A 22584-nucleotide genomic window follows, 5' to 3' on the forward strand; every position below is an offset into this window, starting at 1 on the left:
AAAAATAAAAAAAGGAAAAAAGGAGAAAAGAAAGGAAAAGGTTATTTCTATTTTCGAGGTGCATAGGTGGCATAATAGAAAAAAATTTAAAAAAATAAATGGTTGACATTCCATTTATTGAGGTGAGTGGGTAGAATTCTAGAAAGTTATGAATATTGTAGAAAGTTTTGGAAGTTGTAGAAGGTTGTGGAAGTTGTAGAAGGTTGTGGAGGAATTCTAGAGGGTTGTGGATAAGTCATGCATGGGGTGGTAAGTGCCTATTTAAGCAAGGCATATGAGCATTTCTAAATCAAGCTCAAGTGGAAGCTCAAGGAGAAGCTCGAGGAGTAGAAGCTCGAGAAGGAGAAGCTCAAGAAGGAGCTCAAGAAGTAGAAGCTCAAGGAGTAGCTTGGAAAGGTGAAAGCTTTGGAAGGAAAAGCTTGAATGTGTGAAAGTTGGAAGGTGTGAAAGAGAAAGAGGAAGTGAAGAGTGAGTTTTCCTGAGTCTGTGGACAAAGCGCCGAATGTGAGGCAGTTTACACTTGGATCTTGGATTAGGTTTGTGAGAAGAGCTAGTGACTACGGTTTAGAAGCAAGGAGGTTTCTTGGTGGCTTGCGAGCACAAGTTGAGATATCAGAGGTTTCTACCAGAGTGTGGATCTGGACTAGCTTGGGTTTGGGTTGGATCTTGAGAGATCTTGAAAAAAAGTTATTGTAATTACTATTGGATTTTCAAGTATAATAAAATTGTCTTCATATTGTTGCATTCTTGGTTATGAGTTGGTAAGGGTGGTGTGGCCCTTCGTCAGTGGTATCAGAGCGTACCTACATTAATGGTACGCACAAAATGATCCACTAACAAAAAGTATTTTGTGAAAGATATTGACCATGTAGGAGTCTATTACATTTGTATAGTGTTTTTCCTTCTTAGAGATCTAGGTCGTGTTAGAAGCCTCAACCCTAGTAGGAGTTGGTATTACAATACAAAAGTATGCAAGATGATCCCACTACTCAAACATCCAATTACAACTTTACAATGCTATCAAAATAGAGATAGATACAAAAACCTTTACATGGTATTGATATCTTCAATATCTGATCTCTCATTTTGGTTTCTTCTTTAAACCTGATCATACAACCACACTGCTTTGTACTAGCATCAAATTTGCATCAATATTGATCATAGAAAGTGTGAATTAAAACATTATCATTACAATACAATGTCACACTTTCTTAAGCAAAATGTTCTTCCTTTATACTAAATTATTTCATCATGTTGGCTTTGTTGCTTGATACTTTGCTAAATATTTTTAATTATATCTTTCGACATTTGGGTTGACATCTAGGATGTCAACCCAACATTTTCAAGTAATTTTTTTGGTAAATCAAAACAATTCCTTAACCAAAATGCCTTTATCTTTGTTATGTTTGTTCAGTCCTATAACTGGTAAAATGTTTATAACTCTATTCATAGTAAATCCAAGACTTTAGAATTGTTACCCACATGTCCTTCATCATATGTACTACCTTCATCTAAATGTGCACATGCTAAAGTGCTTCCAGTGAAGCGCGACAAAATATTTATTGCGACTGTTCACAATTTTCCATAATGACACAGACAATTTTCTAAGTCTTACTTTACAAATCTTCATAATATGTTTTTCCCTCTTCATACAAGGTATATGTTTCCATAAATGACAACCCTAAGTCATCTTCTTCGCCAAATTTCCAACAGTTCAAACAAATTGAATGTATATATGAGATCAGTAACTTAAGAAGGACACTTACATTGAGAAGACAACTACTTCAAGTCAACATGAAAAAGGGAGAATCTGTAATTACATTCTTCATGAATATCTCATAATTGAAAGACCAACTTAATATCATTGACATTGAATTTTTTGAAAAGGATCTTGTTATGCTTTCTCTAAATGGCCTACCATATTCTTGGGAACCTTTCATTCAAGGCATAAGCGGAAGAGGTAAACTACCCATTTTTCACTTTGTGTTGATTATTTTAAAGAGGAATGCTAACTCATAGAAAGAGGAATCAAATCTTCATCTATTGAAGAAAACCAAGTTCTTGTTTCTCGATCAATTAGAAAAGGTGGATTCTGTAAGAACGACTTCAAGAGAAAAAATAATTTCAAATCTCATGATGCTAGCACTGCAAGGAAGAAACCAAGGGATCTCTCTCACATTTGATGCTTCAGATGCAATAAGATTGGTCACTATGCCAATGAATGTCAAGAAAAACTTAATAAACAAGAGGCAAACCTAAATTATGTCACCAACAAAGGAGATAAGGAATATATTCTCCTTATTTCTACCTTATCTAGTAATATTCCTACGGGTAGTGATACTTGGTTAATAGATAGTGGTGCATCTAGACATATTATTGGTTATAAAAATATATTCTTAGATCTAATTGAAAAGGAATCTAACCTTCATGTCATTATAAGTTATGGTCCTTAATATTTTGTAAGAGATTTTGGTAATACCTCTATTGTATTAGATTTTGGAATCTCCTTACATCTATCTAATGTCTTATTTATACTAGGAATTAAAAGAATTATAATCTTTGTTTTTGCCCTAGAAGATAAAGGTTATCAAATAGCATTTTTTGAAGGAAGAGTACTTGCATGGCCTAAGAAATCCAACATTGAGTCAGCTCAGGTGATCAACAACAGGTTTGAAAGCATGTACAAGCTCTCACCTAAACCACTCCAAGATCTTATCCATTCATCATGTGAGTCTAGTGATTTGCAGCATAGAAAGCTTGGACTTCTTCATTTTTTATGTCTCCCTATTATTGAAAAAAAGGTCAAACAGGTAAGCCTAAACTAAGTCATGAAAATGTTGATGTATGCAAAGGATGTGCAGTTGCTAAAAACATTAAAAGTTAATTTCATGAAAGTAAGTCTAGTTCAAATGAAAAACTAGCTCTTGTGCATTCATATTTATGTGGTCCAATGCCCATTGCATCCTATAGAGGATATTTGTACTATGTAATTTTTATAGATGAATACTCTAGAAGGACATGGATTTATTTCTTAAAATCAAAAGAATTTGATGAAGTCTTATGTAGATTTAAAGAGTTCCAATCATTAGCTGAAAAATCTATTTGGGAAAAGAATTAATGTTCTTGGACCTGACAATGGAGGTGAGTACACCTCTGGTAGCTTTCATGATATTTTTACAGTAGTGGGGATCGAGAGGGATTTTTGTGTCTTGTACAACCCTTAGCAAAATGGTGATGTTGAAAGGAAGAACATGTCTATTATTGAGGTAGTACAAGCCATGATCCATGATCAATATCTCTAGATGGTTCTATGGGCTAAAGTAGTTAAAATTGTTGTGTACATTCAAAATAGGTGTTTAATGGTGAAATGCTCATTCTGGTCCTATATGTAGATGATTTGTTTCTAACTAGAAATGAGAATCTTATCCTTAGATGCAAGAATGAATTGAACTTTAAATTTTAAATGAAGGGCTTAGGACTTATGCATTACTTTCTTGGTTTAGAAGTATGGAAAAATCCAAATGAGATTACCTTAAGACGAGTATATTATTAGTCCCTGCCTATAAATAGGCAGGGAACTAATGTTTTTAGTAGCACCATCTAATTAATTTTATATGTGTAAAAATATCTAATACTCTAAAGTTTAACAGATTTTATTTTCAAAATAATTTCTAAATTCCCATTGGCTAGATCTATTTTTGCTAGGGGTATACTTGTTTTTCTAACTTTAAAAATTAAAGAAAAATGTAACCCTAAAGCTCTAGATTCTTCATAGGAAATTGTAGAAGCAACAAGCATGGTTGTATTTTGCTACCAGGGGGAGCATTTCTCTTTCTCAAAAATCATGTAAACATTCAAAATCTTGAGCCTCCAAACCCTTAACTAGACTATAGATAAAGAGAAAAAAGCTCTCAGATGACTTCTAAGAGAAAACCTCGACATTATTTCCACCTCTGTCGAGCCAAACTCCTCTTGGCCTTCTGGTTGCATTTGCTTGACAATGTTGCATGGATTGAGTTGTCACTACTTTCCTTGAATTTATATCCTACTCTGTTGAAAAGATGTCTGAAGTGAGGTTTCTATGGAAACCTGTGGAATTGTGTGATTATATAGTCATACAATTTTTTGGTGTCCCTTAATTACTCTAGAAATCATGAGATTTTTCTTCAGAATAAAATGATTAATGGTTTTATTCAAAAGTGAAGAAGTAAAAAGGGATCAAGAACATTGCTTTAGAATAAAATGATTAATGGTTTTATTCAAAAGTGAAGAAGTAAAAAGGGATCAAGAACAATGATGGGATGGCCAAGAGGGAAGGCCAATAATTATCAATGGAATCAAGAAACCCAGCCTAAACTTCTATCCTTTTCTTAGACACATGAAACTATTGTATGTATAATTGCTTTTATTAAATAATTTTCTGCTACAAGAGGTCAAGGGGTCGAGGCCGAACGAATTCACAAAATGCTTTTTGAGGTGCAACAAAATTTGTTGAGAAACAATATTTGATGTTGCCAAATTACTCCCTGTGGATAGGGGTTGCATCACTGCCATTGTTAATTTGATTTGGACAAGTCATGTACCTTTAGACTTGACTTCATCACATGACTTTAACTTTAAAAAATCAATTATCTCCTCTTTAATAGTCGAATAACAACAAGAATAAGGTGGCATGAATGTTCTTGACTATTCTATGTTTTATTCTTTGTTTTTACACTGAATTAATTAAGGCTTATAGATAAGTTTTTAAATACTTTTATCATTATTTTAGTTTAACTATACTGGGTGAAATGATTGAAACAAAGAGTTCGGGAGATAAGAATAGCAAAGTAGAATATATATTTGAGTATCTATATTTCAAAATTGTGAAAAATGGTAGCTTTATATATTTATTTAATTTATATAAAACATTAAGCTAATATGTTAAGATTTTTATTACAACATAGTAATAATATATTAATAATTAATAATAATAGACATCTTAGATCAAGGCTAATAAAATATACAAACAATGTTAACAAAATATCCTCTAAGTTGTAATAAGTATGATATGTAAAATTATTATTAAGTAATTTAAATATAATGCTTATAAATTGAATTTAATAATTTTTTTAAATTTTTTTAAAGTATTTCAACAAATGTTTATAATTCAATATTAATATTTTAAAAATACAAAAACATGATATTCATCTTATATTTATGACTTCTATTGGCCGGATTGGATCCAATGTTTTTGCTACAATAGCAATGCACATTTTCTATTTCCTATTTACTAAGGGATGATCAATCTAAAAAATGAGACCTATTATCTTTTCTTTCTTTCACCTTCTAATCCTTTCACAAGGCAGGGACTCGAGCTCTACCAGAGCTCTTGTTGATATTTTGAATCATTTTGGAATGATAGATTGCAAAGCTATGCTAATAGCCATGGAAGTTAGCTTTAAAAAGTTGAGTATATGTGTTATCAATTCTCATTTTCCAAATCCAATTGAGTATAGATAATTGATTGGATCCCTGATGTGCCTAGTTAACACTAGATCGGACATATGCTCTGAGCCAATTCATGAATGAACCAAGACATGTTCATCTTATTGCAAATAAACATATTTTGAGATAGTTGTATGGCACTTTTGGCTATGGATTGAGATATGCTCTCAATTCCATCATTACATTGGAAGGCATATGTGACTCTGATTGGGTGAGCAGTGTGACTGACAAGAAGAGCACTTCCGAATTATATTTCAATTTGGGATCTACTATGATTTCTTGGGCTAGCAAGAAATAGTCCTTAGTTGCAACAAGTATAAATGAAGTAGAGTATATTGCTTCAAGCATTACTTCAAGAGAGGCGGTATGGCCTTGCAAACTTCTCTCTAGGTTGGTCGGACAACCACTGGGTCCTATAGTTATACATCATGATAATCCAAGTTGTATATAGATGTTTGTCAATCATGTGCTTCACAATAGATCAAAACATGTAGAAACCCATTATCACTTTATTCGAGGCATGGTATGGAGAGGTGTCATTCAATTAAATTATATTAACTCTGAAGAGAATGTTGCATATATTCTCACGAAGTCACTTACTCAAGTAAAGTTTGAATTTCATAGATAAGCTTGGAATCGTGGAGAATATGGCTCTCGTTGAGGAGTCTCAACATCAATGATTTAACTGAATATTTCTCACCCTCTGTGGGAGATGCAAGGTGGGACCACCTTCTACGGGAAATGCAAAGTGGTTGTGTCTTTAGTAGATTGAGATATCTATGTGGTTGATACATCCAGGTCCACACTATCTGTATTTATATATAGACACATCAAGCTACAGACATAGTGGAGAAGGCCTAGAGTTACTGACACATCAAGCTCCTCGTCCTTACAAGAGGATTTCTTATTGTTGCATGGACCTAATAGACATGCAATGACACTCCATTCTTGGACTAAGCACCCACTCAAATGGATTAGTGAATCAATGTTCCTATGATGTGAGACATGCACCATACGTGGTGTTGGCATATTGTCCTCATTTGTGGTGTTCCCAAATGATATATGTAAAGCCCTATAGTGTATGATCATGTACCTTGGTGTTATGTAAGGTATTGTAGATTTTCATGTGTATAACCTATGACGAACAAGAGGGTGGAGTGGGATAGCCACCTTTGGTCAACGATACTACAAATATTTTCACTGTGCAAAAGATAGAGACAGGGATTAAGAAGTTGGGTGGAGGTAAAGCAAAAGACCTTGTTGAGCTTCAAGCAGAATATCTGAAGTGGGGTATGAAAACTCTTGCACCGCACATCACTGAAATCTTCAACAAAATCTGCCAAGAAGGGTTTCTGAAAGATTGGACAATCAGCCTTGCAATACCACTTTTTAAGAGTGGTGATGTTAACAACCCCTCCAACTATAGGACTATAATGATCAATCCCCTCTTTGCTAAACTTTTTGGCAACATGATAGAAACTAGGATCAGCAAATGGGTAGAAGAAAACCATAAACGTGCTAAAGGGCAAGCTGGTTTTAGGCCAAAGCACTCGACAGTGGATCACTGCGTCACTCTGAGACACGTTATTGAAAAAGAGTGGGAGAAAAAGGAAGAAGTTTTTTGTTGCTTTGTTGACTTTTAAGAAGGCTTTTGACATTGTCCCTAGGGACAAGCTTTGGCTCAAAATGGAAGAATTGGGGATTCCTATGCATCTCGGAGCTGCTATTCATAGGATGCACAAAGAGGTGAAAGTCAAAATCAGAATTTCATATGGCATTTCAGAATGTTTTAGGAGCGATATTAGGGTCAAACAGGGTTGCCCTTTATCTCCTACTTTGTTTTGTTTATATATTGACAAACTGGAAGAGTGGTTAAACATGCAAAAGGGTGAAGGCATTTAGCTAAGTAAATTTGTTATAAAGCTGCTCCTATATGCGGACGATCTCATTTTGATTGCCAAATCTGCCTGTGGTTTGCAAGATCATCTATCTTCTTTTGAGAGCTTTTGCAGAATGGTGAGGATGCAAGTCGATATCAGCAAGACTAAGGTTATGATTTTCTCTAATAATAAAAAACAACATCAACATGAGTTTTATTACAACGGAAGTGTTCTTGAAGAAGTTGCAGAGTATAAATACCTTGGCATCGATTTCAACAAAAAAGTAAGTTGGTCTAGTTGCAGGCATAAAAGGACATTAGGTGGGTGGAAGGCTTTTTATGCTCTTTAGAACAGGTGGCATGAAGCGGAGTTGTAGGATTGGAAAACTATTCAAACCTTGTCCAATCTTCTTGTGTTGTCGGTTGTTCTTTACGGGTGTGAATTATGGGCCAGCAACACTACTATAGCACAATGAAAACAAATCGAAGGAATCCAAAAGCGTTTGATCACAAGCAAGTTTCAAATCAAAAGCACTGTTCCATATGATATCATGCTAAGTGAAATGGGGGTTGTTCCTATCGAGGCACTTGCGATGGTTCGCCTTTTAAGCTATCTAAAAATAATCGAAAAAATGGATGAGGATAGATGGCCTAAACTTGTCTTTAGTGATACACTATGTAAGTGAAAAAGGACATGGATGCAACAAAACATCAAATGGATGAGTAAATAGAATATTCAATTCAATATGTGCCCCACAAATAATAATAAAATAAAGGTCTTCATTATGGAGAAATTCTACAAGAGAAATTGGGGAAGTGAGATCGGGAGGATGAAAATATATTATATAAATGAGTTCAACCCCACTTGTGATCAACTCTAAAAAGCGTACATAGGAGCCAACATTTCTTGGAGGGCTAAAATTCTTATTGCTCAGCTGAGAACCAACTCTCACCAACTTTTTTGTGAGACCGGGCATTGGAAGAGGCCAAAGGAGGCTTGGGAAGAGAGAATTTGCAGATTCTGCAATTCTAAGAAAGTGGAAACTGAACAGCACTTTATTTTAGAATGTGAGGCCTACAAGGACAGCAGAGATAAATTTGGGGATACTATATGTGACAGTTCTTGGCATAACCTATTCAACTAAGGTTACATTGAGCAATTGGGTGGGCTCATCATCATCCTACACAAAAAACGAACGGCACTACTTAAGTCTGCTTAAGTTGTCTTGCTGTCCCACAGGCTATTTTTATCCTCACGAACGTTAAAATTTTATCTATCTATCTATCTAGGATTTTCCGTCTGTGATATGTCACCTCCTTCTCCCTCCATTTTCGAGCTGGCCAGCTGCTTATGTTATAAATAACTCGCCAACTCTTGAGTTCCCATGACATAAAACTGCACTCGCCCAAAAACTCCGGGCCAATTTTTAACTTGCCAAACACGCAACAGTCAGTTACAAACTCGCTCGAAGCTATAAGGACACCAAATGAAAGATATGGAATGCAGGAATCGTACTGTTTTAAGGTACCCTCGATCACACACAATCCCAAATGCCATCTGCTCGGAAATATACAATGAAAATGCTGCTGTGAGGGAGAGTTTCAGGCATTTGCCATCATAAATGGGGCACATTGCAGTCAAGAACAGGGAAGCTTGCAGTCAGGGATGGGCAGTTTACAATCACTTGCTGAGGTTTTGGCAAGTTCTTACAAAGTCGCCAAGTCCATTTCAGATTTGGGCCTGCTGAGTTTCGCCGAGTCACGAATTTTTTAAACAATAACCAGAATAAAATTGTTATTTATATTTATTGGAAGTCTAGAATATTTCAAAACATAACTACGTGCACAATAATGGAAGCGTATGCCGTAAATTCGTAGGATCATTAAAATCGAATCTGCATTCATCTAAATTATACCGTTGAATTTGAAACGCATGTACTACATACATAACTTCGGCAACGGCTACCCAGCCAGTTATTTCGACTGGCTGGGTATGACGTCGTTTGTCTCATCCGTCTTTCTTCCGCCTCTCTCTATGGACGGAGGCAACGGCTACCCAGCCAGTTATTTCAACTGGCTGGGTCAACTGGCTGGGTATGACGCCGTTTGTCTCATCCGTCTTCCTTCCGCCTCTCCCCATGGACGGACATCGCGGCAGACTTCCGTACAGTCAACCAGACCCCGCGGCAGTACACTCCGACAAAAATCGTAAATCGAAATATTTCTTCTCTCCTAACTGATTTCGCATGCTTTGAAATCCCAATATATACAATTATTTTAATGTTTTATTCTAATTATGTAAAAGAAAGCACTGGGGGTTTGGATTCAATATGATTATTTTAGGAATGAAGTAATGAAAATAGAGTTGAGATGATTGGAAGCACGTAGTTTTTTCAATACTTCTTTTCATATCAAGAAACTTCTTTAAGTAAAAAATTATAAATGAAAGATGGTGTTAGAATATAATATTAAAAAAAAGTTGTAAAATAAATTTATCTAAGACTTCTTCCTCTTATTCAAAAAATTAATATGAAATAGAAAGTGAATTGGTTCAAATTTTATTAATTCATATTTTAAAATAGAACTATCCTACATTAAGCTAAGGGCTAGACATGGATGTGTCATTGGTGGTATAGATTATATTAAAATCTAAATTTTGAATGTTATATAATATATAATATTGTTATTATTTTGTTACAATTTTCAAGTAAAAAAATAATTATTAATTTTTTAGATCAATTATTTTAAAATTAATAAAATTGATTACCTATGGTTAATTTTGAAATAAAATGAAAGTAATATTTTTATAGTTTAGCTACTTTAATGATGTTATATTTACTTATAATTAAAATATTGATATAATTTCTTAAAATTTTAATTTGATTATTTTTTATTAAAAATAAAAATTTAATTCTTTCATAATCATCAACTTTTTAAAATCTAAATAAATTAAAATTATGGTTTATTTTTTAAAACATAGTAAAATATAACATAACTTTTGTTTTATTAATCTCCCAAATGTATTTATTTATTTATAACATAAATAAATAATAAATAATTTTATTTCACTTTATTGTAGTTTCATCCCTTTATTTTTAACTTCTCACTCAAAAATGATTTTATGTAATTCAATGGTTCTCTTTATATTTTTCAAGATTTTAAGAAAGAAAAATGTTTTATGGAAAAAAAATTGAAAATCAACCACTCTAAAGGCCAATCTGAGAGTTAGTGGTGACCTTCTTAGCATATTTCATATTAAGAACAAAGGATTTCAAAAAATCGTCATTGAAGGAGAAATCTAAAGTGCAATTATAAGCACTATATATGGTAAAATCTTGTGACAAGGACATCAATGTGGCAATGTCTTAGTTTAATTGAATATCAATATGAACACAATAGAGCTCAAAAACTATATATATCACTACCTCAAGTAGAATCATGTCAATATATCGTAGACATGAAATTGTATTCTCCTCACACTATGTCAAGGACATATAAGTGGTCTCTATTTATAGACGACATATTAGTACTTGATTCTCAAGACTTACCAAAGATGTATTAACCTCGACTTTGGCTTTCCCATCACTTTTCACTGTGACTATTTGTTTCCTACAACTTAAGAGGTAATTTCTTGTGTGCATGCTCATAAAATTGAATTCATCTAATTTGTATTATGTAGGGTTGCACCTAAACAAATTCTACAATTGGTCGTGTATATATTTTCTAGGATCACACATGAATTAATTTGGTAATGTATGCAAAGGTTCAAACCATTATAGAATAGTTAAACATAACATTAATCTCTTTTGAGAGGTAGTGTGAGAATAGTTTTAGGAGCAAGTGATTAATGTCAAATCTCCTCACCAAAGTAATAAAAATGATCCCACTATTTTTTTTTTCTATTTTTTTAAATAATGAACCCTAATTCACATTCTCTTTAAATCATGGCTCAACATAATGGATTACAAATAATAATGGTGCAAATGCTACTAGCTAGAAATTATGTTTTCAGAGTCCTAGTAGATCAACTTGAAGTTGATCAAGAACAACACTCAAAGTATCATAGTATGGTAGTGGAGTGCATTATGCAGAATCATTCAGGCATGGATTTTGAAGAATACTATGAAACATTTGTAGAAGATGGAACTTGGGTAGACCATTGTGAGATTTATGCAACCTCCATGTTTACACAGACTAACATTCGTGTGCACCATTTGAAGGGCCAAGTATCCAAAATCTATAATTTCGATAGCTTACAGACACCCACAATCCATGTCTCATATCATTATGGAAACCATTACAATAGTTTGTACTTCATTAATAACAATATTAATGTTCCTGTAGCGCCAATTCTTTTGGATGAGGATAATCAAAGTAAAATCCATAATGACAAAGAGAGGATAAAAAAGGGTGCAAAGATACTGACAAAAGCTATGTAGAAAATAAATTATTGAAAAGAGAGGATGAACCTTGAAGAAAGAAAAGTTTAATAGGGTGTATTCCATGGGTAGCAAGGAAGAAAAATAATAAATATTTTGAGATTATCTTTCCAATGTATTACTATGTAAATAACATATTATTAACAAACTTTTTGTGTCAACACTACAATTACATCATTTGATATATATAGAATTATCGACATAACCCTTGCACCCTTTAAAGGTGCACGTCCTGGTATATTTACTTGGAGCTCTCCAAATTTTGGAAAACATTGGCAAACTTATAGTTTTTGTTGATGAAAATATGATGACCAAGGATGCAACAATTACAAAAACATTATTGGTACCTTCTCCTTTCTTATTTGCTTGTTTTCTTTCATATATTTTCAAATTTGCAACATTATTTTAACCCTCCATCTTCTGCAAAAGGTAGGGAAACATAAAGACTAAAGCTCTTATTATTTTTTTATGGATAAGAGACTGAAGCTAGGATTAATTATCATGTGTCGTAATTAATCATCATTATTATTCATTAAATTGGAGTATAAGTTAGAACCCAAGACCCCCCAAATAAGAAACTCACAATTTATTGTTGTAGGATCTTGCGTAAAATTAAATTATTTTAAAAATTAATCCAATAATGATTATATTTACTTTCTAAGTAATTTTTTTTTAATATTTATCTTCAAATAATCATCTCCTACTTATCAATTGATGAGCTTAAGGGGCTTTCTAATGAATGGTTCATAAGGCACAACACTTGGTGAAGGTTTTGCAAATGGGGTTGCAAGCTTTGGGTTTAACTGTGGAGGAAACTCCGTAGTTAAGCGCGCTCAGGCTGGAGTAGTACTGGGATGGGTGACCTCCCGGGAAGTCCCGGTGCTTCACCCCTGTGAGCATCACCTAGATCCAATGAGTGCTAAGTGTTCCATTTATTCTCATGAGAGATGGATTCATGTTGAATCACTACTCATGAAACATGGGTCATCGAGTTTGACTCAAAATCACACAGTTAAATCCTGATATTCACATCACAATATTTATCTTTTTAAAAAAAATAAAAAATAAAAGTTAATATTTTAAATTAATAATACTTGATAGCAATTTTTTAAATTTTAATTATATTTAAATTATTTTGATAATAAATAATATTATAATTAAACATTGAATATAGGTATAAATTTGAATGAAAGATCAAAATTAAAATCATTTTAGTATAATAAAGAAAATTAAAGAAAAGAATCAAGTCAAGGTCACAAGACTAAACATAAGATTTGTTTGTAAAGATAATTTTTAAACAGTTTATAAAAGATATAAAATCTTACAATATATAATTTTTTTTTTTTGTCATTTTATAAAAAGCACAATAGTCTTGTAGAAAAGAAAAATGCATTAATTTCCTTCACAACTATATATACATACATGTACATACACACAACTACTACAATTAAAACTATCAACATTTGAATATATATATATATAACTAGTCAAATGTCTCTAAAATTAGTATTGACATTTAAAGTAAAAACTTAAAAAAATAACATATTAGATATCTAATTAAGTATATAATATTATTTTAAAATATAATAAACTAATATAAATATAATAATATCTCAAATATATAATGTTTTGTTTTCAAATGTTAAACTTTAAATAACTTTAAATTATTTAAAATAACCAGTTCTTTCTTCTACATAATTAGAATAAAACATTAAAATAATTGTATATATTGGGAAATAACTTTAAATTATTTAAAATAACCAGTTCTTTCTTCTACATAATTAGAATAAAACATTAAAATAATTGTATATATTGGGATTTCAAAGCATGCGAAATCAGTTAGGAGAGAAGAAATATTTCGATTTACGATTTTTGTCAGAGTGTACTGCCGCGGGGTCTGGCTGACTGTACGGAAATCTGCCGCGATGTCCGTCCAGGGGAGAGGCGGAAGGAAGACGGATGAGACAAACGGCGTCATTCCCAGCCAGTCGAAATAACTGGCTGGGTAGCCGTTGCCGTAATGGACCTCCTTACCGTTCATCGAAATAAGTGCAATTTATGTGGACTTTGTACAATTTATGTGCTTATGCCATGATGGAAGTGAGAAAGAATTGCAAGGGAGAGGTGTGTCTTCGTCTAATTGGATTCGTGCAAAGTATTATGGAACTTTAACAAGATAGTACCTTGCCATGTGAAGCTTAACGTCAGGCGTTTATTCCATCAGCGTATCATGCTGCTCTCAATCCAGTAGGCAGGCAGGCTCTGAAAACCTAATGCTTGACATAATACTATCACACCAGCAGCAACATCAGTGTTTCTCAGATCATAGGATTGGCTCAATGGATTGGCACTGTGCGGAACAAAATGAAATCGACTTATGGCAGACATGCAGAATTTGCATGATCTAGTACATATTTTCGATACATGCTCATCTTTCTCCACTCAAGAGACAGAAAAATCCGATGTATAGCACCTCTTAGTGATTACAAAGCATACAAAGTGGGTGAGGGGATTCTATTTGTAAGTCACCTGCTGGACCACTGAAATTCTACCTCAAGTGTTCGAGATGTGCCATCACGGTTACTATCAGGGATTAATGTATACTGGCCACTTATCGTTCCCACCATTACCACTCGGTCTATTTGAATAGTCACTTTTCCAAGAGCCGCCTGAAAGTAACATAAATTGGTCAGCGACCATTTTTCTTGTAAGATTTTTGAAGAATTTAAATCTCAGATAAGCCATCATTTAAGTTTAACAAAAGAAATATATCTCACCTTTCCAAAGGCATTCTTGCTCTTGCAAGAAATAATAAGTTTTTGACCCTTAGGAGGCATGTCGAATGCCCAAGCAAATCCTTGCTTCCATTCTGGTGATGTATTTTGAGATACTACCTGTGAGATTCAAGATCTGAGTTAGAAAGTACATTTTTAACAATATAATATGTTACTAAATTGAAAAGACATTTAAGCAGATTTTAAAAGAACTGTTGAAAGGATAATAAAGATCATTATGGAAAACAAAAGTATGTTTTTACCGAACACCGGAAAAATAGAAAATATAAGCAACTCACCTTGGTTTCCCTAGGAGGACCATTGCCAAATGTTAGTTTACAGTATGCATTAGTACTAGCCATAGCCTGTTTCAAGTTATTGCCTCGCTTTATTGTAACAGTCAAGGTCCCTGGTAAGTATTGTAACAAGCTTTCAGCTTTCTCCTGGAATCGAGGGGGACCAGACTTGATTAGCAATTGTAGTATGGGAATTGCCTCTGCTGCAGCCATAGCCTGTGCTTTGCCAACATCCACAGGACTAGAGGCCCATGAACTCTTGAGCAAACATAACGCGTCCAAAGCTGCCTCTTGAGTTGATTCTATTCCAGCCTGTAGAGCACCAACCAAATGTGGGATGCAAAGGGTTGCCACTTCTGTTTCACGAAGTTTTGAGAAGTTACTGAAAATAGCATAAATAGCCCTGACAACATCTTCATTGACAGTGGCTGTTGCCCAAAGGTCTTTTTCCAATACCACTGCCACAAAGAAAATAGAGTTCTGTAAGTATAAAATTTACACACATTATCATCCATTTCATTGCTATCGCCCACAGTAATTGCAAAGAAGAATAAAATGTCTGAACTGACTAAACATTTTCTGAAACAGCAATAAAAATGGTAGTTATAATTCCAGATCGAGGCATCAAAACTTTTTCTTTAGATTGTTAGTTAACTTCAACATTCTTTACCTAGAGAAGCAATCCGTGATTGCACAAAGGGATGCAATGTATATATATATATATATATTCTTTGCGAATTTTGGACTTGGAAATTAGGGAGTTTTCAATGGATGTGAAAAAGATTACCATCCAAAATTTTGTTGAAACGGTATGGTGAAAGGGAGTGGAAACTGGATAAAAAAAAAAGAGGAGCACTTTGTGTTAAAAGATTTTGCATAATCGATTTTGTTAAAAAAGGTATTATAGAAGATTGTGGTGGTCATAAAAACAGAACTAACAGAAAATATTTCATGAGAATGCTACGTGCAACTGGCAACATTTTTTAAATAGATAGGGTTCTAAATAAAGAAAGAAAGAAGCTCAAGCTTATGATTAAACGAAATGAGAAAGAAAAAATAACTCAACCTTTAGAAAAAATTCCTCTTCAAGAATTGAAAATGTGTCTCCAATGAATTAAATGGGGATAGCCCTTAACGAGTTCAAAATTTTCTCTAGAGTTCAACCTTATGTGTAAGGTGCATTATTGAATTAATGTAACTAAATATAGAGCACAAAATGCAATTACGGAAATTATTAAGACACAGAATAACCATGGAGAACACCAAGATGGAATCTTAAGATTATGATGGTTCAATGGGGCTACTATGCTGAGATGGTATTTGAGAAAGCATGCACATAAAACCAACGTCAGTTCAATGTCGACAAAATACTTTTCAGATCAACATGATTCAATACGTAGCTGAAACAATATAGGCCGGGGCATATTCAACTCCACCAGAAATATGTTATAAGAGTGTCGATGTCTACAAGTAACAAAATGTAAGTCAACAGGACTCCAGAATAGCCAGCTACAAAATATCCTAAGAAGAAAGCACCTTGGGAAGCAAAAGTATAGGAAGAATTGCATTAAAAATAAAGAGATGCAATGCAACACTGAGACTAGTGCTTATGGAACCAATAAAAACAGGCATGTGGGTGGAACAAACTCCACAAAGGACAAGGGCTGATGAAAACTAGAAGACTAAGATACAAATTATTTTAAATATGAGGAATCGCCAGTGCCTTCGTTGACAGCTGAAAAGGAAGAGAGGTGAGGAAATCAAAAATGTCTGTCAACTGCAGTTAAAAGGGAAAGTAAGTCACATCCCCATGACATTTTGAGTTTTCAACCTTTTCTCTTCCAATCCTGAAGTCCCTTATATTAACTCAATGGATCCTCCTGTAAACAGTTGTCTTTCTGTGACTAGTCAAATTCCTGAGCAGTTCAATTTTATGCAAATGGTAAGTGGTCATCAGGCACTGAAAGCGCAAGGGAGGGAGAGGGTGAATAATACCCTTTTCCTTATTCTTACTAGGTGTCAGAATGTAATATCTGCATGAATACTAGTGGACACTTCAGGTGCCCAATGACCAGAAATATTTGGCCAAAGCTGACTTGCTCACATATATATATATATATATATAGCAAGAGTACAGTTGCTGCATAAATATTTAGTGCGTAAGATGAGTTGCTCATTATAACTGACAGAGTAATCCTGGATAATATTCATGCAGTAATAAATAAATCCTGAGTTCCGACACAAAGTAAGAATGGTAAAAAGAGAACTACTCTCTTTTATTATTTTATATGTATTATTGAGTGTTTGACTTTGGAATGCTCAACAGCCACAGTCAATTTGGTGGAAGCTAAATTGCTTGTATATATATTATACATAGCTATGTTCCCTGAGTTTCCAGGACAGGGAGTGCTGGGGATGGCGGGATGGGTTTCTGGGACAGCAAAAAAAATTACCGATTTTGAGGATGGGGGGATGGCAAATGAGGATGGTTATATAAATATAGGGAAAATATAAAATATATTGGGAAATTTGCATATGAAGACATGGATAAACCATGCCATTTAAACATCACAGAACTCTAACATACAACATTTCAATAATCAAACTCAATGCTCAATATGCTATAATGCATTTATATTTTGGAATTATTGTCAATGTGCATGTAATATTAAAATAATAGCATAAAATTTTGAAATATACCCAAGAACATAATTTAGAATTCAGCTTTAATAGCAGCAAGAACAATAACCCACCTTCCAAATTGAAACACACTACTATCATTTAATTCTGAAACTACACTTCCAATTCATTGTAAGTGGACTGATATTAAATTATTAATACAAAAAGGTCCTCTATACAGTTCTGATCATGATATAGGTCTGTTATAGTAAGACGGTATCTTGATGCAACTTCCAATATTCACCATATCTTCCACAAAGGACCCAGGTCAACCCAAGACCAACCAAGCACTGATGTACTACCAGAAAATGACATAAGGATGCATGTTCTAGGTCTATAATGCACTTTTCAGACTTTCCCAGCACCTTGCAAACAGTCTGCTATATAATTCTGAGCATGTATCGTGACTGTAACAGCAGTATTAATTCCATGATTCTTAACATAATGTTACAAAAACTAATCAGAGAGCCCGAAATAGCAGGAATTAACTAACAAGCAGTAAAAGCATGTTAGGGTGAACTTGGAAGAAGGGGCCCACTTTAAAATTGAAAAAGAAAATGTTCTATAAAAGAAAAATATTTTATAAATGCTGATGTCGTATATAAAATCGAAGATTTTGAAGGCATCCCCAACCATCCTTGGGATGTACAGATGTCCCCAAAAATATTTCCCAAAGTCCCCAAGTTTCTGGGATGTTTCCTGGGAATTTTCAGAAAAGGGGACGGGTGGGGGATGTCTCATACCCGGCTCCCCGTCATAGGGATCTCCCCATTTCCGGAACTTGGCATTTTTGGGCATGGACGCGTCCCTGGGTTATGTAGATATATACTTCATCAAGCACACATAGTATCCATGCTGCATAAATCATCTGGATCAGATTATGACATTTTGGCTACGGCTTAAGTTCACATTAATATTGATGCTTCTGAAATTTGCATTTTTCCTGGTTGTATTTAGATTAAATGTCATTGAGGTACTTTGCTTTTCAAGTTTTAAGGTCATCTGGACAACTACAGTTTGTAAACTCTTTTTACTCTTCTCTGTATTTACTGAACAAATCAAGCCTCGTTGCATCAGTCCCTTTATTCATGATGAATCGATTCTATGTTATCTAGTAGTAATCCTTTTATTTTTGGCATAAATGCATCTTATATAACGTCTATGAAAACAAGAGTTGCATCACTTGAACTAGGATGGAAATCTTTCCAATCCCTCCCAGCAGGGAATAAAAGCAAACAAACCTGTGAAGAGTTACTCTGTGATTTAGACTCCTTAATCACTATGTTATTTTCTTGTCATATCATCGAAAGACTGGAAATTTACAATGGATATCCTAGTTCATTTTTTGTGTTTTTTTCACATGTTTGTAATTTTAGATTAATACATAGTTTCAATGCTTTTACAGGCAATCAAACTAGGGAAAATAGATTTCTGATATCAGTTATTCTTTGCAGAGATTTTCTGAGGGGTACAAAATTTACAGTCGAAGGATGACAAAGGTAGAATGGAATCTCTGTGCGTGTAATCTTTATGGAGAACATGCAACGGTGAGAATGGTAAATTTAGAAGTATCGCAAAGGGTGAGAGTGGAGGCCAAATGGGATACGGCATTTGGAAATGCAGCATGGGAAGCAATACTAGAAGCGACATGAATGAATGACAGACAGAAAGAAAATAGCCTAGAAACTAATGACTAACACATGGGAAACTGGATAATGGAGGTAGAGGATCTACTGGCTGAGAGGAAAATGGCAGTGACTGTAGAATGTGAAACCCAGTTGTCAAGTGAACGGACTACAATTGGTGAAGTGGAAGTGGTACTGGCATGTGATTTTTTAAATGAAGGGAAAAACTTTCTATTAGCTTAGGCAATTGGAAGTGGTGCTGACATATGATTTCTTAAATGAAGGGGAAAACTTCTTATAAGCTTATTCATTCCCCACTCCATTTGTAACAGGATAGCTAATAAATTCAAAGGTAGACCAACTAAATAAAAACATCTAAAGAATGAATTTGAATGTTGCTGAGAGCATATCACGTATGCTGATTTATTGCTAATATATTTCATATATTAAAATTTATTACTTGTATATTTGTTTAAGTATTGTAAGTTACTGTTAATAATTCAATTTCAACAAGCTTACACTATTATCATGTTTTAAAAGGCAAGAGGTGTAACCATGTATCCTATTCGAAATAACAAACCTAAAAGAACCCAGTGGAATTAAAAATGAAAACAGAGATAAATTATCTTCAAGTTTCCAATCATAGAGGAGCCTCTCTTACCTGTCAAAGAGTGTAAGATTTCACTAGAAACATATTCTCTGAGTACATGACTGGAGAACAGAAGTTTTATCAGCAATGCTGCTTGTGCAGATATCTCTGAATTAGTTGAAGTTAAAAGCTCTTGTACCACCTGTATGCCACCTGCCTCTGCAACAGCACGCCTATTTGTCCTACTGTGTGCAACTAAATTCTGCAATGCACATATTGCAACAATTTGCACATCTTCTGTAGGCTGATCCTCAAGCAGGCTAACCAGCGCACGGCAAGCTGAAACAGAATCAGTTGTTCGAGCTAGTCCATCATGCTGAAAAAGATCACCGAGTGCAAGAGCAGCAAATAATCTGGCAGGCTGGGCTCTAGTCTGTGGATCAAGAAGATACTGTGATAGAGGAGAAATTGCATGTTTGGCTACTTTCATTTCTCGCACTTTACTATTGTTGAACAAGGCCTCTAGCAGACCAGATGCTACTTCCTCACATTGGTGGCACCTTAAAAGCCCCAACAGTAACTTTACAATCCCAGCTTCTGCCATCACTTCAGCACTGGATGCATCATCTTTTTCTAGAACAACTAGTGCTTTGAGAGCCACTGCAACAGTCATCTCAGAGGTTGATCGCAACAACTCAACTAGAACAGAAAGATGTACCTTAAAATAGTATTCTGAACTAAAACGCAAAACATTTGAAATGACTGAGGCAGCTGATTCCCATACTGAAGGCTGTGGTCTTGGATCAACTTGTAAGATGACCTTTGATAGCTCAATAATGCCACCAGCTTCTGCAATTGCATTTGGCCAACTGACAGATGCACTTTCCAATGCCTTGATTGACTTCTCCTGCAAGCTCTGAATACCAATACCTGCGAGTCGTACAAGTGCAACAACAGCATGCTGTGTCAACGTATCACGTTGAAAATACTCATGAGCAAGAAGATGGGATAGCAGTTCAGCACCATGCTGTTGTACGCTTTGAGATGGTGATTCAAGAAGCATAACTAATGGCTCCATGGCCTGATTCGGTGTGAGTTTCAAGTCAAGAAAGCCTTGACGTTTCTTCAAAATATTTACAATTGCTTGCAGTGCACTATTTTGTCCCCATGTACTCAATTCTGAGCGAGTCAAAGCTATAAAAAGAGGCTCAACTAGTCTGGAAGCAGCTGTAGACTTGGCAATACTGCTTGTAGTTGTTAAGTTCCAAAATAGCTCTGAAATAAGAGCACAAAGAGAATTGGGAACAACTGAAAATACTTCCAAAGCATAATCAATGACACCAGCTTTGACCATATCAATCTTGCAAAGCGGATGGTCCTTTGCCAACTTGATCAGAGCACTAATGGCTGCCTCAAGTAATGGATAACTTGTACTAGCCACTAATTGGACAAGAGGTAACACAGCACCACAAGCCACAACACATTCTGCCTGTTGTTTGTCATCCAACAGCTTATCAAGTGCACAAGCCCCTGCTTGCTGTACTGCAGTGTGATCTGTCTTCAGGAGTTCTACAAGAAGATCGATACAATTAGAAGCCACAGATGTAGCCTCTACACTGGAGTTCCTGAATAATTCACAAAAAAGTTGTGCTGCACATTCCTTTAATTGCAAGGAACAGGAAGTTGATAGAATCTTGCATAAGCATTCCACAGGATTGTTTTCATCATCTGCAATGGCTACTGCCCTGGCAGGATTTTCAAATGATAACTTGATAAGGGCATTGATTGCAGCTTCTTGTTCTTTCCCAGATCCTGTGACAAGAATTTCCACCAATGGTTTAACAGCTTTCTTTGATGTATCACTAAATTTAATCTTTTTGGCATCCAGAATTTTTTCAAGAGCTCTGGTTGCATTATATCTAGCACCACGTGAACCTAATTGCAGAACTGCTACAAGCTGGCTTGCAGCACCTTTTGCTGCTTCATGATGCTGAAGCTCATAATTTTCAAATAGGATTCGCAACAACTCTGTGCCAGCTTCTTCTATTGAATCTTGAGGACCTAATGATATATACCTGGTTATAGCTTCCAAAGCTCCTGCATCTGCCATAGCAAATTTGTTTGTGTCACTGCTCACAGCAATCTGGGATAGAATGTTGAGTGCTAATGGAGGTGCACCTGGGCGATCTGGCATGGGCCTTAGTAGTTCCACTAAAGCAGGTATTGATTTTCGAGCAGTTGAACTCACCCTAATTTCATCCACCTGGAAAAGCCGTTCTAGAATTACTTGATCGGGATGATGCACTAAAGAGAATTCATCTGATAACATCTCAAGATTGGCTATATCGCCATTCACAGTACCAAGCATTGGGATTAGACTTCCTGCTGCTCCAGAATTTGCAACTGCAAGAAGTGTCCCCTTCTTTCCTTTGCAAACAAGACTAGCCAATGCTTGTGCAGCGAAGTATTTGTTTATTAATTCTTCACAACTTAACAAAAGAGTGAGAGATGCTATTGTGAGCATCGTAACAGAAACCTCAACAACTTTGCTATCTTTGAATAAGAGAGCCAGCAGCAAAGCACCAACCCAAATGCCTTCATTGACCTCCACCTGTACCTGTCAAAAATAAAAGATGCACTCTAGGTTAGTGACAGAAACCTTAAAAGATCTCTCTGGAGGGCACTGAAGAGCTTACAAAAAATCTAATAATAAAGTAGTGCCTTAGAAAGCTCTCATAATAAGAGATGAGAATTGTTAGAAGAAAAACAAATCTGTCAAAGCATGCCCAAATATTCTTTAGGCCTGCATAGACTTC

At 34.9% G+C, this 22584-nt stretch overlaps 1 protein-coding gene and 1 long non-coding RNA gene across 3 annotated transcripts in view; one reads left to right on the forward strand and one right to left on the reverse strand.

Annotated features, from left to right (window-relative positions):
* Positions 1–13525: 13525 nt before the first annotated feature.
* LOC149571309 (protein CELLULOSE SYNTHASE INTERACTIVE 1-like) overlaps positions 13526–22584 on the reverse strand; it is a 90191-nt gene continuing 81132 nt past the window's right edge. For both annotated transcript variants that reach the window (XM_089812857.1, XM_089812858.1), the window contains 4 exons: positions 19841–22385; positions 14879–15333; positions 14583–14699; positions 13526–14474 (listed from right to left, as the gene is read on the reverse strand). In XM_089812857.1, coding sequence (XP_089668983.1) covers positions 14331–14474; positions 14583–14699; positions 14879–15333; positions 19841–22385 — 3261 coding nt within the window. In that variant the 3' untranslated portion in view covers positions 13526–14330. The remainder of the gene's footprint in view (positions 14475–14582; positions 14700–14878; positions 15334–19840; positions 22386–22584) is intronic.
* On the forward strand, positions 14376–19646 carry LOC149571310 (uncharacterized). The gene is made up of 2 exons (XR_016359797.1): positions 14376–14512; positions 19009–19646. It is a non-coding gene; the product is annotated as an uncharacterized LOC149571310 (long non-coding RNA).

The sequence above is a fragment of the Cupressus sempervirens genome, chromosome 2 (genome assembly GCF_028749045.1).
Source record: "Cupressus sempervirens isolate cs-2001-9-10 chromosome 2, ASM2874904v1, whole genome shotgun sequence".
Taxonomy (NCBI): domain Eukaryota; kingdom Viridiplantae; phylum Streptophyta; class Pinopsida; order Cupressales; family Cupressaceae; genus Cupressus; species Cupressus sempervirens.